Source organism: Rhipicephalus microplus, unplaced genomic scaffold (assembly GCF_043290135.1).
Source record: "Rhipicephalus microplus isolate Deutch F79 unplaced genomic scaffold, USDA_Rmic scaffold_22, whole genome shotgun sequence".
NCBI lineage: Eukaryota > Metazoa > Arthropoda > Arachnida > Ixodida > Ixodidae > Rhipicephalus > Rhipicephalus microplus.
The window spans coordinates 8,916,008-8,934,582 of record NW_027464595.1 but is presented as its reverse complement, the minus strand read 5'-3'; the positions used below and the strand labels follow the sequence as shown (position 1 = coordinate 8,934,582).

The window sequence follows — 18,575 nt, the reverse complement described above, 5'->3', positions numbered from 1 at the left end:
TAACTACCCTGCCTCCAACTTCCACTGCGCACTCTGTAATGATACTCGTCAGATTATTATTCATTGTATCTATGCTAAGGTTGGTTTCCTCACTAAGAGCCAAGTACCTGTTCTAAAGCGAGACTCTGAATTCCTGTACTTTCCCTCTCAGTGCTAGCTTATTTATTGGCTTCTTGCGTATTAGTTTCTGTCGTTCCTTTCTCAAGTCTAGGCGAATTCGAGACCGTACCATTCTATGGTCACTGCATCGTACCTTGCCAACCACTTCCACATCCTGCACGATGCCTGGGTGTGCACTCATTATAAAGTCTATTTCGTTTTTATTTTCGCCATTAGGGCTCCTCCATGTCCACTTGCGGTTTCCTCGTTTTCGGTAGAAGGTATTTGAAATCCGTAAATTATTGCGTTCTGCGAATTCTACTAGTAGCTCTCCTCTGGCGTTTCTAGTACCGATGCCATAATCTCCTACTGCCTGGTCTCCAGCCTGCTTCTTCCCTGCCTTTGCATTAAAGTCTCCCATCAGTATTGTATATTGTGTTTTTACCTTACTCATTGCCAATTCCACATCTTCATAGAAGCTTTCAACTGGAGCGTCATCATGGCTGAATGTAGGCGCGTAGGCCTGTACCACCTTCATCGTGTATTTCTTATTCAGTTTAATTACGATACCTACCACCCTTTCATTAATGCTATAGTATTCCTCTATGTTGCCAGCTATGTTTCTGTAAATTAGGAACCCCACTCCCAGTTCTTTTCTGTCACCAAGCCCCGATAGCAAAGGACGTGCCCATTCTGTAGCACCGTATAGGCCTCATCTGTCCTCCTAACCTCACTGAGCCCTATTATATCCCATTTAACACCCTCTAGCTCCTCGAATAGTACAGCTAGACTTCCCTCACTAGATAAGGTTCTAGGGTTAAACGTTGCCAAGTTCAGGTTCCAATGGCGGCCTGTCCGGATCCAGAGATTCTTAACACCCTCTGCTGCTTTGCAGGTCTGACCGCCGCTGTGGTCAGTTGCTTCGCAGCTGCTGGGGACTGAGGGCCGTGAGTTATCTGACGTATGCATGTGGGAGGTAGCGGCCAGATACTGCACCAGGGTGGCCAATCCTTCTTTGGTGAGGGAGTGTGTTCCCGGCGGTGGTTACCGGTGAGGCCGCACCCCAGGCCTCGTAATGCAGTTCCATCGCCATGCGGATTTTTTATCCGGTTGGGAACTGCGCGGCACCAGGATTTGAACCACGGGCCTTTTGCATGCGAGGCGGATGCTCTAATCACTACGCCATTGCTGCTAAATGCATGTATAGACGAGGGTAATTAAAAATTTAGTAGCATTAATAATTGTTCCAGTCAGCATTATTCAGGAACTACTTAGTTGACTAGCAAGTTTCACTAATCTGCATTTTACTATTTTCACTTACTAGGAGATTAGTGTTTTTTGTGATAAGTTAATGGTTAGTATTTAGTTAGTGAACATGCAAACCTTTTTTTGCAAGAGTGCATGTTTGAACAAATGGTGATGTCTCGATATTCTTTAAGCTTGAATGCGTTAATGCTAAAACGACGACATGTTGTAGTCTCTTGTAAGGATTTCGGGATGTGCCGCCTTGGTTACGTGTGATTGCCTGTTTTGGCTACTCGCACCACTGCTTTCAAAAGTCTATTCTATACTGTATCTCTCTGTATGGTTAATCTTGTTGTAACAGTTCATGTATGAATGTGTGCTGTGCTAACCTGCAAACCTTTGCGATAGAATTCCTGGCAAAGGCGCTCATGTGTTTAGTTAGGGGGGAAAATATTGCAAAAAAAAAAGAGAGCGGGGGATAATATGGGACGAGACGGTGCGTAAGCTGGTATAGGAAAGCTTCCAGTGAACACAAGCATCGCACCAGCGTCAATACACATTATAACTTAGAGAAGCGGAAGGGTTTTTTGAAGGGCCAATCGGTACATGATACTGAGGGGAACAGTGCAAAAGTGGGACGGAGAAAGATTGAACACACGACACAAGCGCTGATGGACAACTGTGTGTAAATTTATTACACCTGGAAATATGTAGCTGGAAACAAGAACAAAAATCATCACGTGCACGTATGAGGGAAAGGCAAAAAAGAGATAATGTTTTTGAGTAGTTAACTTGTTCTTTTCGACTCGTGGCAGATTCTTTTTTGCCTTTGGTTTTTCTTTTTTGTGTGACATTTTTTGTTGTTTTCAGCTGTATATTTCCAGGTATAATAAATTTACCCACAGTAATTCGTCAGCGCTTGTGTCGTGTGTTCAATCTTTCTCCGTCCCGTTTTTTGCGCTGTTCCCTTCAGTGTTAGATAAGCGCTTTTTCCAATATGTATCCAAGTCACTGATGGTGGCTGAAGCAAAAACAAAGTGAAGGATGGGGAGACAGCAGGCAGCTGTTGGCCACCGAGGGGGAAAGAATCTCATAGTGTAATGTGAGTATGCTGCCGCCGTTGTTCCGCATGACAAATACCATGGCATAGAGCCATGGTTATGCGAGGTATAGAGGGAAACATCAGAGCAACACAGTCTCTATAGGGACAGAATTACAGTAGGTGTGTTGCTTTACTATGCTTGTAATAGGCCAAGATATTTCAAATTACTATTTTGTTGTTCAATTGAAGCGTCTTGCTTACTAACGTTTGAAGTTTGAAAATCAGCTCATCGACAAAAATGGGCTATTTTTGGAAAGACTTAATTTCATTCCCATTCTATTCCGAGCAAAATGTGCTTAGTTCCATTCTTATTTCATTCCTCGAAGCTTTATCGCCATTCCATTCTCATGCCACTTTGGAGTCGCAAAAATGTGGAACAATTCTGGATTAATTTTGATTGAGGAGTGGCAACTTCGCAAGACTGCTGGCAGCACGCTGTTTACTCGCCCTTCCCTGGCATATAGAGTTGCGTAGGTTTGGCACTGGCACTTATAATAGCCAGTGTATGATGCCTTATCTGCCCGTCTATTGTAAATAATAAATGACAGCAGAATGAAACAAACAAGACAGCAGATACTTTAGAAGAGGAGGAGCTGGGCAGCAGTCGACAGCCGGCTCAGTTGGAGCTGTCGACTGAGTTCCAAAAGAGGGAAGTGCAACTGGGCCAGATAGAAAATTTAGTTGGGTGTGGGTGATGATGAACTGGAATGTGCTTGTGTAGGGTTGGGTGCAGCGGAGATCATCGGGAGAGGCCTTCTTCACTGCATAAAGAAAAAAATACCTAGAAGGGGTGACGACTAGCGTACAAGCGTGTACATGGAGTTTGTGCTTTGGACTCATGTCTGAAAGTTCTTCAGTGCATTCTAAACTGGTTCGAGGGGGCATGTGACTATAAATGTCTGATTGTGCATTTGAGAGTTTATAATCATGTTCTCTCTGCAGTGTGGAGAAGATGTTTGATTGCAGCCGGGACGACATGGTGGACCTTGCTGAAGCATTGATTGTGGCACTGATGAAGATCCTAGAGAAACTGCGCCATGAGGTATGGCTGATATCTGCCACTTGAACATTGTCTCATTGTACAGGGCTGAGCTCATGCACAGTAAATACTGTATCTATTCGCATAATAAACACACCCCCTATATTCATCCGCTACAGTCCTTCTAACCGACATCTGGCATCTCCTTGATCGTTGGATCTCTTCCGTTTTTTATTATTATGCCAACCCCTCTCGGCAACCGCGGCTTGCTCCCTTTGCCCGCTGCCGCCGCCATATTGTTCCTTCTGCGCGTCGCACATCCAGTGTTTTTTTTTTTTTTATTATCCATGCGCCACAGCGGCGTTCACGAATGGAGCGAGTGTAGAGACATAGCAGCTGATAAGCCCACAGCAAGCGAAGGTCACGAAACTTAACGCGCAAACTGACGGCCGCTTTCTGCAAGTACGAAACTTGAAGGCCTACCTACATACCCGTGATTTCCGAGCGATAATGACAGTTTGCTGTCGCCATGGCTAGCCATGACTTAGGTGAAGGGCCATTCGTCGCCATCGCGTAGCAGGTTTCTGGTCAAACAGGAAAAATCCCAGAAAAGATCGCGATGATTTTCGCAACCTAATAGAACTCCCAATTTCCGCTTCAATTGTAATACCTAGATGGATGGCTAAATTGTGGCTCACGCAGAGGATTGTGGGCTACGGGGCTCGTCTGTATCGACTTCCGGTTCGAGATGCCGTTCCGCCGTACGGGACATCTTGCCAGGGCTGTCGCTTTCTGTGGGTTCCACCAAGCAGCTGCGGTGCCTTTTTCTCACAAATTGTTTCATAATACCTTGTAGAGCTATGCAGATTAGTTGAATCATGAGTATAATGAAAAAGACTATAATGAAAAAAACATATGTCATTTACTCACGTAATCCTCGCACTCTCATAATTCTCGCACCCCTCCACATTGCCCAACAAAACTAAGATTTTTTTTCCTCGAGTAATTATCGCACCCCCGAAAATTGCCGCAATAATGTAGTCTGCTATTTCAGCCTTGATGATGATAGCGTGTGCCATCTGGTGCCCTCTCTTTAGCATCAAGCGTACTAATATTGCATAGAAATTCAATCAAATTCAAGCCAAACCAAAGGGGTAAGTGCGCATTGCAGTGTGTTTTGTATGTTGTGTCGGTAATCTTGTCACGTAACAAAGCGATACTGAAGCTACACAGCTGCTTTCAAGTTGGAAGTGATTGATCATGCACTAATCAAGGACAACAGGGCCGCCGGTAGGCCTTTCGGAGTCGACGAGTTTTGTGTTCGCTACTGGTGACGGCAGCTGAAAGCCACCAAGAGGCGTTGGGCCTGCGTTGTGCCTAAGACTGGGATTGATGGTAAACTTTATTTCTTCAGAAGGAAACTGCGGACCATTCTGTTAAATTGGCATCAGCGCTAACTTGCATACCACACTTACCTTTTGAGGGCTCCTATGAGCAACAAATGCTACCGCTACGCCCGCAACGTCCACAAGCTTTGCGTATGGTATTCTAAGTCACGACTATTTGCTTTCACTTTTCGTGTCTCAAATAATTATTGCCTTGTGTTGAACCTCTGCTTTTAGGTTGAGGTAAATTTTTATTAGTACTTCTCAAAGCTTGCTGTTAGTTGCTGGTGTGGGAATCTCAATTTGCGGCCGTTTTGTTTTCTTTTTCGCCCTGTATGCTTTCATGAAAAGTTTTCCCCGCATGATTCTCGCACCTTCCATCTTTGCATCGGTTTTCTGCCGAAAAAAGTGGGAAAATTGTGCAAGTAAATACGGTGCTGCCACAGATGAATTGATAACTCCTCACAATTACCTATCAGGAAAATGCAGTAGTTGCCATGCTTTCCGTAGCAAATCGGACCAACAAGGAAATTTCATGACAACAAACTTTTTCACGCATCCCCTGAATTTTGTTGTGGGATCCATCATACGACTCAAAAAGGCTCCCTTTTGCAGTTGCAGGCAGTAAGATCATGCACTCGTACCACTTTGTAGAAGCTTTGTTGGACCTGAAGGTCTGCCGTCTACCAGGCTGTTATGCAGGACAAAGAGACGGCCCGTGTGAAAGAAATGCTCTTTCATGGAACAATGAAAAGAAACAGATGGCTTTGTGCCACTCTAGCAAGCAGCAGCTTGAGAGGAGCACTGGCAATAATGATGAACGGCACCTGCCTCGTTGGTGAACAACAGAAGCGAAGCAACAACAGCAACTTCCTTCATGACAGCTAATTTTGCTGTTGGCAGCAAAAATTGTGTGTGGTAGTCATCAGTGTGGATTGATTAAACAGAAGTCTTGCAAGTGAGTTTTATTTGGCCCATCTACATGACCTTTTGAAGTGATGCCTCAGGGGAATCAGTAGGCTGCTCAAATGCAATATTTTGTGGCATGAACAAGCAGTGCATCTGCGGTCATTTTCTTGAGCAAGTCATGGATAGCTTCTTTCTACTGTGTGATATCCCAAAACAGGTGACAGTGCCCTATTTCTTCCTTAGGGTGATCACTTGCAAAAAGCTAGGCTTGTTGATGAGGCGGCATTTATTTTTTCTCAAGGCTGCTTTCGAGGTAACAATGAAGGCCTTCTATTTCAGACTACCACACTTGTCCTCCCCTGTCACGCAATTTTAAAGGTGTGCGTACACAAACGAAAACAAAACTGCATACGCAGTGGTTTGACATCTAATGCTTATAGTAGATTAACTTCTTTTAATTAGGAAGTAAACTGAAGTGTTTGTGATTAGTTTAGAGCATGGATGAGTGTGTTTGCTTATAGTGAGACAATTTTATATGCTAATTTATGTGCACAAAAGTATGTGCACAAAATTATCATAAGTTCTGTATTTCTTTATGTACTGAGATCTAACTGTAACTGTACTGTATTTTGGTATATATTGAGGTCTAACTGTGCTTTTTCTGGAAGCAATACTCTTTGTGCTATGAAAAGGCATTCAATTCGGTAGATATATTTAGGGGTGATAGTGACGCGAGGTAGTTTAATTACTATACTGGCCAGCCTATATTTAATCACCTCTCTTTCATTTGGGGACACATGATGTAGATGTTGGCAGTGGGGCTGTACCGACTCCTTGGTAACAATGCAGAGTTTCATAACGGCATAGTTCTGACCTTTCTATGCTATGGAGAAGCCCGAAGTTTCTGTGGCTTGGCAGCCACAGGATTTGTGGGTCTTTTGTGGTTCTTGCAAGTCATGATTAACGTGAATGCGGTTGCCCAAGTCAGCACAAGTTTTTGTATCCAGTGAAGTCATCTGCAATCTGCTGATGTCGAAAAAGCCTGCGATCTCGCTGAGAAAATTGACAGTGGTTCCTCTAGGGATGTGCTGAAACTTATTGCTGAAGTTGGTCAGCAGAACTTGGGAGCATTTATTCTGTAACAGAACAAAGCCTTCAGCTATGCAGATCTTTCTTTTGAATAAGAGTGGGCAGGTTATTTGCCTCTGCAATGCCCTCATAGTCATCGAATTCACCAAAATGTTGCAGGTTACTAATGTGAACACACCACTCTTCCGTAGTAACAGTCGTCTGGATGTGGCGTGTGCAGTGAAAAATGTCACCTGCAACTCTTGCAAGTTCATCACTGCTCAGTAATCCTTGAGAAAGTCCCGTCCGAGAATTAGGTCTTTTGAGGAACTTTGGAGTATTATGAAATCTTCGGGATATATAAACACATGAACGCTAACTCGTGTCATGCATTGTTCCACCAGAGTTAAAAAATGACCTCCTGCTGTGCGGGTCTTGGACCTAGTCCACTGGGTAGAAACCTTAATCAGTTTTTGTGGAAAGATCCGCTCACACCGGCCATTCGAAGCACTCGCTTTTAAACAAGGGAAAGATTTGCAAACCCATACAGAGGGTTTCGCAGACGTGTACACATCTGGCAGATCAGCAGGAGCAGCGATTCCTCTGTCACCCCAGTTTTTCACACGATGGATACGCCATTCACCTTTCGAGAGCTGGATATGGCACTTAGCAAATTAAGAAGACGCTGTGTCGTGGGTCCGGATTTGATCAGCAATCAAATGCTGACAAATCTGCCATATCAGCGAAAAAGGGCCCTTTTGGACATATTTATTCATGTCTGGAGCACGGGAGAGATCCCACTTGTTTGGAAGACAGCATGGGTGGTGCCAGTCCTAAAGTCCGAAAAGGACCCTGCGAGCTTTGCATCATATTGACCGGTATCTCTTACATCATGCGTATCTAAGTTGATGGAAAGATTAATATGTACAAGATTAACTTGGTACGTTGAACAAGGAAGGCGATGGCCATCGTGTATGATGGGATTTCGCCCATGACCGAGTGCCCAGGATAGTGTTTTGGACCTATTGAGCCACATCGACCACCACTACGTATGTGGACTACCGACACTCACCGTCTTCATGGACATTGCCAAGGCGTATGATTGTGTGCTTAAGGCAGGCATCGTGAATGAGCTCCAAGCCATGGGTGTGTCGGGAAATGCTCTTCGGTTCGTACATGAATTTCTCAGAGATTGCTGTGTCCGGGTTAAGCTTGGAAATGTAACGAGCGAAGAGGGACGCGTTTCTCTTGGCGTCCCACAAGGAAGTGTTCTATCTCTCTTGCTTTTTAACGCTGCCATGGCCAGCCTTCCTGACACTCTGCACTTAGCTCTGAAAGAAGTTAATATATCCATCTACGCCAATGACATCTGCATTTCGATCTCAGGGTACCAGCACAAACGTTTGGCCTGGATAGCACAGAGCGCTATTTCAATCATTGAGCGACACTTGTTGACACTTGGCCTGTCTTTATCAGCGGAAAAATTGGCCTTCATGCTCTTCCTGGGAGGGAGACGGAAGTCAACACGTCTGTCGCTGAATATTCGAGGCCACTTTATTCGTTGTGCAACAATTCCGTTTCTTGGGCATTACCATCGACAACAAGCTATTATGGCGACATGCGGTTGATGGTATAGTCACTGCATCAGTGCAAAGGATCAACGCTCTTCATGGCATGGCAGGGGTACGTCGGGGAACAATCCTATGTCCATGCTTAAATTGAATGCTGCGCTTATAACAAGCCGCTTTCTTTATCTGCTGCCACTGATATCACCATCACCGAGCCAGTTCAAACGCCTAGAGGCAGTGCACAGAAAGGGTCTTCGCTTGGCGATGAGAGTTCCTCAGGCGGCTTCAAACATGAAGGTCACCAATGAAGCCGAGTCTCTTCCACTTCGCATTTTGGTGTCTCAGGCCTTATTGACGTAGCTGTCAAGACTGGGCGAGTTCTTCGCAGGCATGGCGCTTCTCCGGCGGCTAAGAGCAAGGACTGGCTCACATTTCAATGCGGCACTGAACACATTTCGATATTTAGGCTTGAAACTGCCGAAACGGCGCCCTATGGACCCGCCATGGTCTTTTGTGGATGTTGCGTGTAACTTCGGCATACCCAAGCTACCAGCGAAGCACACCATTCACGCCGCAGAAGCAAAATTTCTTATGCTGGACCACTTGAGCACGATGTACCACAGCCACCTACAAGTGTACACCGACGGATCAGTGTGCACGGATAGCTGTGCAGCGGCTTTCTGCATACCCTGCCTTGGGGTGCCATGGTCGGGCCGCCTGGATCGCGTGGTTTCATCCACAATAGTAGAAAGCACTGCAATCACGGCGGCATAGTGAAAATTGTGATCCTTTTCTGCACGAGATGTTGTAGTGCTGGCGGACTCCAAATCGGCGTTACAAAGACTGCATGGTGGCTTACCTCAAGAAAAGTTCACCAGGCAATGTCTGGCACAAATTAAACACCTAATTGGCAAGAGCTTTAATATAAAGTTTCAGTGGATCCTATCCACGTTGGCATTGAAGACAATGAAAAGGCTGATGCTCTTGCATGCGAAGCATGGACATCTGTTCCAAAAGTAATAACTCCCAAGACTTACCAGAACAACAAAGATGTGATACGCAAATATTTCAAGGCGATCTACAAGTTTCCACACCAAGCATGTGTAATTCATGAACTTTCTCGGGAACAAGCGGCGCTGTTGTACCACATAAGAACCGACTCCGCATACACCCCGGCCGGGTCATTCAAGACTGGGAGATACGCTTCCTCATTCTGTGCCTTCTGGGGTGACATCGGGGATATTCAACATTTGATTTGGCTTTGCCCACAGTTTGATGTGCAAAGAACAGCAATGATCCGCACCTTGCAAAAAGGCTGTCACAGGCACTGGACAGTTGATGACGTCATCTTTCCTGAAGGACCCACGGCAACTAGGAGAAACATGCAACGAATTTTGTTAGTCTTCCTGCGAGACACTGGGCTGTCTGACACGTGGTGACAATTTCCAAATTCAGAATATGCTCAGGTAAACCAATTGCTGGCCATGCAGGCCAGGATAATCCTGCCTGCTGCAACACCACCTTCACCACCACCTTCGTCAGCTTGCGGGCGAGGCCCGTGCTCATAATGGAGGTGTCTGCTTTATTTTCAATTAGTGCCAATACTCTGTCATCCAAAACGTTTGACGACACCACCCTTCGTATCAATTTTGACTGCGTCTGTATATTTCCCTGCTGTCCTCACTGTTGCAGGGATGGAAGTGCTGCTCCAATTGGTCCAAAGTGCTCCAAAGGAAAAATGCCGCTCCATGCTGCTCCAAAGTGCAATATTTCCTAGTCACTGCTCCAAACCTTCTCCGAAAGGATGTTGGCAAACTAAAAAGAATAAAGTTCAACCATGGGACCATCCTGTGAGCCTCAGCAAAACCAAAAGCAATCTGTATACACTATCATCCTAGTATGCTACACAGTGGTGGGAATCCAGAAAAATCTCAAGGAGGGACACATATCAGGCCGTGGTGTCTAACTCGTATTTCTAATTTGGGTTGTATTTTTTATATATCGGGAATAAATCATGCTTTCAAATAAAATTTTGAAAAACGAGCATGGGGTTCGAGCTTGAGAAGTTGCATAGTTCTATACCGTCTCTTTTTTAACCTTTTTTCGATTTTCATAGTTCACACAGCTGAGGGGCATTTAGCACGGGTAATAAAAAGCCTTTGATTGCACTATACTTCACTCTTTCATTACCAAGCCTATGATCGACACTTTTGAATGGTCGATATTGGCATCTTAGTTTTCTTTTCCGTGCACCCAGCATTTTCTAGTAGTGCTTAGTCCAGCCACTCAACCTTCAGAATCAATTTGAATTCGCCCGTTTTGTCAACATAGTAATTTTTGACGGACCTTTGAGCAAACCAATGTGCGTGTATTGTTGGAAAAGTGCAGTTAGCTGGCGAACTTGACAGAAGTGCGTGCCCCTCGTGATTATGCTACAGTAACCTAGATTAAGTGAGGGCGAGCTTAGAGTTCGAGGATGACCGCACCTCAGCTTCAAGTTTTATGGCTACGATGTTTCACGTCAGCCTGAGAAATCTGCAGCCGTTCATGGGTTTGTTTTGTTTACATCCTCAAGTTGCCTCCTCCAGGGCAAGTGCGTATAGCTTCTGACCTTTGTGCGCAATCTTAAAGCTACTCCAGTTACGTGCGATGACTACACTTCGCTGAGGCGTGGTGCGCTGGCGCCAGCTGTAGGCCTTCTCCTAACGAGAAGAAGGTTCCCAAAGCACATTTTGGCCCTGACTACAAAGTAGTGTGGAATGTTTTAGAACTGCGCGCAAGGTTGTTTTTTCTTTTTAATACGATATGCTCAAAAATGCAAAGAAATATGCTTGGATGCATATATTAGAAAGCCAACCTATGCGAATTGAGGTGGCTCATGGAAAGAGGTGACGCTAGATAAAATAAGGAAGTTCATTGGACATTGTATTTAATGAGGGATCATTCACTTCACGGGTATCCATCTATATTAGAACACCTGGAGACTTTTACCACAACACAAAAAATATTTTCTGAGAAAAGTGTACGGGTCCACTTGTGCCTCACGAAAAACCATGCCATGCTTCACCGCATGGCACGCAATGAAGAAGCACCTTGGTTTAGATTTTCTTATTTCATTATTTCTTATTCATTATTTTTATACTGTTCCTGGGTCAATCACATACAAAATGTATATTCTGAATTTTCCTTGTTATGAATTTTGTTGCAAGTATAGTGTTTTTTTATTGTACTGTTTACCAGCTAACATCCAAAAACTACACACTTTTCATATTTTTATTCATTTTAAAATATTTTGTTAATCTACAGCATATAATTTGTCGAAAGAGCATTTCATTGTGCAAAGTTTGGTATTCTGCAGTGCTCGCTGGAGTAATTTACAAACTAGCAAATACGATCATTTAGAGACATGAAAAACAACCATTTTTGCGTGGTAACGAAAGAGTTAACTGTTAACTCAATTATATCACGTCCTAAAGCTAAATCTCAGGTGCGACACTTGCAAGAGGTGTGCTCCCCAGCCTGAACACCAGAAAAGTTTAGGCTCTCTTGACCCCGCTCCCCCACGATTTACCCCAACTATACTGCTTGTATACTAGCTGCATACTAGCGTACGGCATGTTTAATAACAAATATATATATTAGATCCTTAAGTGATGCTTTAAACCTCAGGAGCTGATACGAATATACATCTGTTCCGAAAACACCAATAGCAACCCTAAGCTATAGCATTTTTTCTGTTCCGAAGACACTCAAGGCTGCTCCAAAGCACCATTTTTTCTGCTTAGGAATGTGCTCCAAAAAGCAAAATGTCTCTTCCATCACCTTTGCCGTAATGGAGGATCTTCTGTACAATCTGCGCCAGCGGCCTCGCCTCTGAAGGTCGCTGAACTCAGTTTTTCTAATCGGCAAGACTGGGCGAGCGTCGTCCTGTAGCGTCGTATGAGGAGGCTGTGCTTGGTGACCTGTAGCAAACAGGCGATGACAAACTGGGTTCGTGCAACCAATGTTCAATGTTGCGATGATTGGAGATGAAGCTGTCTGTTGCTCGCCAGGTCGGGCACAAGGGGCGTTTTGCAAGAATCCATGGAGACCCACAGCGCATTATGTTCGGTAGATGTTTTCAGCTTCCCCACAGTGCAAACAAAGGGCCTGTGGTCGGGTGTTCGCCAGATGTCTCGTTTTGGTGACCAACGGGGGCCTGTGAAGACTGTTGCCTATGGTACTTCCAATTGATGAGCACAACGCTCAATTGGGTGCACCATGCTGCAAGTACTGCATGGTGGAAAATGTCCACTGCTCTTGTGTAGCTTGTTTTGGCGCTGTTGTGGCGCTTCGTACTATTAGGGAACATGGATAGCCTGGTGTAGCTCTGCATACACCATTTCCATAACAGAGCTGCCTCTTAGGTGGAACATTAACCTGCATCTTTTGTAGCTAGATGACAGCTCTGATGAGCTCTCGCAAGGCCCTTATGTCATTGCCGAGAGTGACAGAAGTTACCTCACTTGAGTGAGTGTATGACAATGCAATTACAATGCCTGGCACGCTGTTGAGGGGCCTTCTCCATGGCATTGCTTCTTCATGGAACTGCACAAGTTTTGCAGGTGGGTTTCGAAGTATGCTGGCTAAAATCTTCTTTGACGCCTCAAATGAGGTGGCAAACTGTTTTGGCTTTAGTCATAGAGGGGTCCGCACGCCTGGAAAGCCGATCCATGTCTTCTATGTAGGTTATCACCCTTGCCTCTATCACCTACTGTGCCCTCTCTTTCTTGTCCATTCTGGCAAAGGCCTTGAGGAACTGCTGTTGAAACTCATCCCACACGGAAATGTTGCCTCGTAGTACTACGTTTTTTCAGAATGTTCGAGAGCACAGTAGACGTAGTGTAGCTTATGCTAGTGTGTCCAATCATTCATGATGGTGACCCGCTCAGAAGGCTCGAACCAGTTCTCAGCATCTTCAAGAGCAGCTCTGTGAAATGTCTGCAGCGTCTTGGGTTGCTTGATGACCAGCTCCGTTGGTGCTGGTGTGGTGATGATAGGGGGTGTTTGGTTCGTAGCCCTTTGTCGTTCAGGCAGCGAACCGTGCTGTGGCTGGAGGCCCTGGAGATGACGACCGGAACGCACATGCACAGGAATAAGGCCAGTTGAGCTACTCGATAGGCTTGCTTCTGGGGTACTCTATGGGGACTGCATCAATTACCCTACCCCACAGCTCCACTAGAAAATGTCACCAAGCTGGCAGATGGGTGCTAGAATACACCGGGACGCAAATACAAAGCAGGATTTTCACTCGAGGCAAAATGGTAAAAGCCAGAGCATGCGCACAATAAACAACTTGGTTGTCCTCCTTTGAGAGGCTGGCCACTATAGTTGCCAGCCTACCTCGCATCAATATAACTTCTCTTCTGCTGACTGAAAGCTACATGTCTAATCTTCTCAACTGGGCAGCTTTTCGAAGCAGTTATTGTGTCGATTGTGGCAATGTTTAATGTGTTACTGCTCACTACTCTTAGAGAAGCATACTGGTACTTTGTCGTTACAGCTGTAATGCAGCTTTATTTCCATACCAGTATTTATTTATTCTAGTGAATTTTTTGTTTTGGCAACATGTCATGAAACTGAGGGAAGCAGCTACAAAGTCCTATGCTAGAAAGTGTGCTTAAAAATGCTCTCAGCCATATCATTCACTGCATACGTGATTTTACAGTCTGTTTTGCTTGTTTACAGGCCATTCCTAAAGAGAAAACTTGGCGGGTCGACTTGAGTGACATGGTCGACTTTTTGGTGGACCCGAACAGCAGGTAAGTTCAGTAACATCAATGACCTTGTTGTGTGTCATGATATCTAAGTTGGTTACAAAGAAAACAAAAGCCAGTAACTCTTAGAATGCGTGTTTAGAGAGCTCCGCACACAACTGTGCTTTTCGCTTGTACCGTATTTACTCGCATAATTCTCGCACTTTTTTTGCCGGAAAACCGATGCAAAGTCGGGGGGTGCGAGAATTACGCGGGGAAAACTTTCCACGAAAAGGTACAGAGCGAAAAAGAAAAGGAAAGTGGCCGCAAATCGGGATTTTCACACCAGCAACTTACAGCAAGCTTTAAGAAGTACTAATTAGAACTTACCTCAACAATAAAAGCAGAAGTTCAACACAAGACAAGATTTATTTGAGACACAAAAAGTGGAAGCAAATAGTTGAGAATTAGAATACCACACGCAAAGCTTGTGGGCGTTGCGGGCGTAGCGGTAGCGTTTTTCGCAGAACAGAAGCCCTCAAAAGATAAGCGTAGGATGTCAGTATTGGGCTGCAGGCTATTTAACAAAATCGTCTGCAGTTTTCTTCTGAAGAAATAGTTTACCATCAATCCCGGTTTTAGGCACACGGCAGACCCAACGCGTCTTTGTGGCTTTCAGCTGCCGTCACCAGTAGCGAACACGAAACTCGTAGGCTCCGAAGGGCCTACCAGCGGCCCTGTTGCCGTTGTTTAGTGCATGATCCAATGACTTGCAACTTGAAGCAGCCGTGTAGCTTCAGTATCGCCTCGTAACGTGCCAAGATTATCGACACAACAAACAAAACGCACCGCGCACTGGCCACTTCGGCTTGGCTTGGATTGAATTGATTCTCTGTGCAATAGTACGCTTGATGTTTAAGAGATGACGCCAGATAGCTTGCGCTATCGTCATCAATGGCTGGAACGAGCAGACGACTTTATTGCAGCAGCTTTCGGGGGTGCGATAATTACTCGAGAAAAAAAAAAAATCGTATTTTTCTTGGGCGATGTAGGCGGTGTGAGAATTATGCGAGTGCGAGGATTACGCAAGTAAATACGGTACATTCACCTCTTATCCTCTTCGTATAAAAATACAGTTAAACCTGGATATAAAAAAATTGATAAATTTCTTTAAAAATTTGTTTTAACGAGAATTTTGTTATTTGCAGGTTTGATACGACAATTCAAAAAATAAATGCACGAATTGAATAAAAAGGGGACTAGAGGTAAATCTAACCACAAACACCTATTTTACAGTAAAGAACTGCTTTATTATTGCGATAGCAATTATGGACACTTTCGGCGGGTTTTCCGATTCCGCCAATTTCCGTAAAAAGTCCAAATTGATAATATGCCCCCGCGCATCCTAACTGTCACGAGCAGGTAAGAGCACGCGAGTGCTGCTGAAGCAGAAATCAAATGAGTGGTTTCATCCCTATCGTCGCCTGGAAAGTGCATAAGATAGCATTTCGCGTGTGTTAGGACTGCTGTCGATTGCTAAAACAGAAAGTAAACCACATGTCTTAAACGAGCATGAAACAACGCGGGAAGGGGGCGGGAAATTGCTCGAGTGGCAATAGTGAACTTGGATTAAAAGGGCGGCCGCGATCCCTGGCACGCTTGCTATCTTGGCGAATATTAGTGCAGTTCCAACGTGAAGGGACTGTGTGAAAAAAAGCACTTCTTCCTGAGTGGCCGTATTTGCTCACACCAAAGTTTTGTAGGAGTTTTGCGATATCGGATCCAAAAACGTTGGCTGCTAGCCTTAGTTCTTATAGCATTACAATTTTTCGCTATCGCATTCATTGCATTGCATTCAACGTGCCGTCGCCTTCCCAAAACTAATCGGCTAATCGCAAAAGCTACCAGCCTGCCAACTCGTCGCGGCGCAAGATGGAAGCGTGTGACGAGTCAACCTTCGAAGAAGATCTGTTGTCGCCGTGGTCTCAGAGAGTTTCCATCAGTGCCTAATCTGACATCCCCTCGGTGGTAACGACACGGTCGTCTGAAAATAACAAACATCAGTTTCGCCGCAAGGGAAAAACAATGAATGCAATGTGACAAGCCTACCGTTGGCCAAGCAAAGGAAGGTCGTGTTTGGAAAATCATAGGAAACACCCCTTTCCATGGTTGTCACTGCGTTGGAATACCATGCAATAGCCAAGCATGTTCTTGGCATGGAAGCCAAGCATTTTGGCCAATGCAATTTCTGGCTCATTTATTTTAAATTTTTGTCTTGACTACACTTTCATGCCCTGGCTACTTTTTTCTCGATTTTTCATGCCCTCTTCCCCCCCACCCACGAGAAGTAACAAGAGAAATATTTTTAGGGCTTAAGGTTTGTTTTACACGTATTATGTAGAAGGCAATATGCAATTTTTCCATTTCGCAAACTCTTGTGATTCTGAAGGCTTCTCTTGAAGTCATCTATCGTAGGCGCATGCCTTCTCGCATAGGTGCACCTTCTTGACCTGAAGCAAGCACGAGCCATCCTTTTGTTACGTCTGAAACAGCTGCGTCAGTTTTGATGAACAGGGTATGTCTCATCTGGAAAGTGGGAAGAAAAATACATGAGATCCTCTTCTTTAATAAGCCATCTCTTAGGCAGCGGCTTTCATCAATTTTCAACAAAACACACAGTAGGAAAATTTCTTGGGAAACTGATTGGTTATGCATGATTATGAGGATGACAGCACTTGCATAGACGGGAAGAAAGTACTGGTTGGATTGCATGATGTATTTTTATTACTAAAGTAGTGTGCAGCCATGAGAGATCCCCATCAATGTGAAAAAATGAAGACAAACAATTAAAAAAAATCTCTTTATCCTCGTAAATTTCAGAACATATATTCTCTCAATTGAAGAAAAGGCAGTTTTTTTCACTGATAGCATTCTGGAAGCAGCATTGGTGCAGAAGCGCTGTTTAGTGTACTTGTTTTTTTCTTGTATATACGTATCTTTACATTTATAAACATTACTGAGGTAGTCAATGCACCTTTATTTACAAAGGTTATTTTTGTTGAGTAGCTTCTGTTGTCAATGCTTTATTTTATTTCAATGCTCATTATTGAGCAGTCCTGCCGCTTAGTCATGAAGCTGACTGTTTAAATGAGTAAATTGGTTATGTGCTCTGGCTCCCACAATTCAGCAAGCTGATAGAACAGGAAATAAGATTATACAACATTTAAGTAATGAATATGGTGGCAGTGAAACTGTTTAAATGCTCAATCTTGCTCCACTTGGCAGAAGTTTGCTTTTTTCAGGAGGGCAGCATATATAAACTAGATAAATTGTATTAGTAGGTCAAGTTTTCAAACAAACATCAGTGAAACATTTTCTAAAGAACAGCAACCAAAATAACACAGCATCGAGAAGTCAAGCCTACATAACAAAAAGTCATAAGAATGTTGCGAATAAAAGGTGAAGCAAAACCAATTTATTTGTTTTCTGTTGATGCTCGCCAAGCAGAAGCACATTTGCAGGCTTTTAAATGAAAAATTATTCTCAGCAGCCCAGCAGTACTTCTTTGTAACTACATTAGTACAATATGATGGAGCTTTGTGTGCACAGCGTATTCAGCACTGCTGACATTTTTTAGGAACAAATAGCTGACCTGTAAAAAAACCAATACATAAATTACAAAGTTGATAAATGTAGCACATGTTTAGAAGCTTTGAAGAAGTCTCTACTATATCCAGTGGTTGTGGTGCCAGTAGAAGGATAATCTTGCCATAACAAAACAGCATCAATGCATCAAAATGTTCATTGCATATTCGACGAAGTACTTGTAGGACTTGGAAAAGTATGCCTTCGTTGTAGAAAATTGGGATTAAAATTGGCCAAACCCTATAAGTATTTACGCCCGATTATTTCCTGTAAACAGCATTTTTTGGTGTAAATTTCATAAAGTTGCTGTTGCACAACTGAAAGAATCATGTGATCTTGTGTAATTAATCATCTGATAAGTGGCTTTTACTTCATGCAAGAAAATAGAACAGATATACGTAATTAAAGATACATTAAGCTGATGATAGATCATTTGCGACAGATTATACAATAGAAATTCTCAAGAAATGCATTACAATCAGAATAACATCACTTGCCAACATCTGAAATGACAATTTTCTCAATATCGATCATTGAATTCCCGAAGTTGCTGAAGCTGAAATTGCATCATATGTTTGTTTTTTTTTTTCAAAAGTAGAGTTACACTAATGTAGACCCAATAATACCGAGGAACCTCAATGCATCAAAGCATTACGTAAAAGAAAAAATACAGGCGCAGCCGAATTTGGATGGTAGATGCAAATGACTTTCTCGCATTCGGCACCAGCTTTCATATCTATTTTACCTTTCAAGTATGACCCCACGCACAAGTTTGCAATTTCGAATTAATTAACAAAGCAATGGCACCAACCCTAAATCGCATGGCGCATTAGCGAGATG

General features: G+C 43.8%; 1 protein-coding gene across 9 annotated transcripts in view; it reads left to right on the top strand.

The window, feature by feature from the left end:
• LOC142761703 (uncharacterized) overlaps window positions 1-18,575 on the top strand; it is a 155,385-nt gene that overhangs the window by 118,625 nt on the left and 18,185 nt on the right. For all 9 annotated transcript variants that reach the window (XM_075883919.1, XM_075883918.1, XM_075883921.1 and 6 more), the window contains 2 exons: window positions 3,389-3,488; window positions 14,083-14,156. In XM_075883919.1, the coding sequence (XP_075740034.1) occupies window positions 3,389-3,488; window positions 14,083-14,156 (174 nt within the window). The remainder of the gene's footprint in view (window positions 1-3,388; window positions 3,489-14,082; window positions 14,157-18,575) is intronic.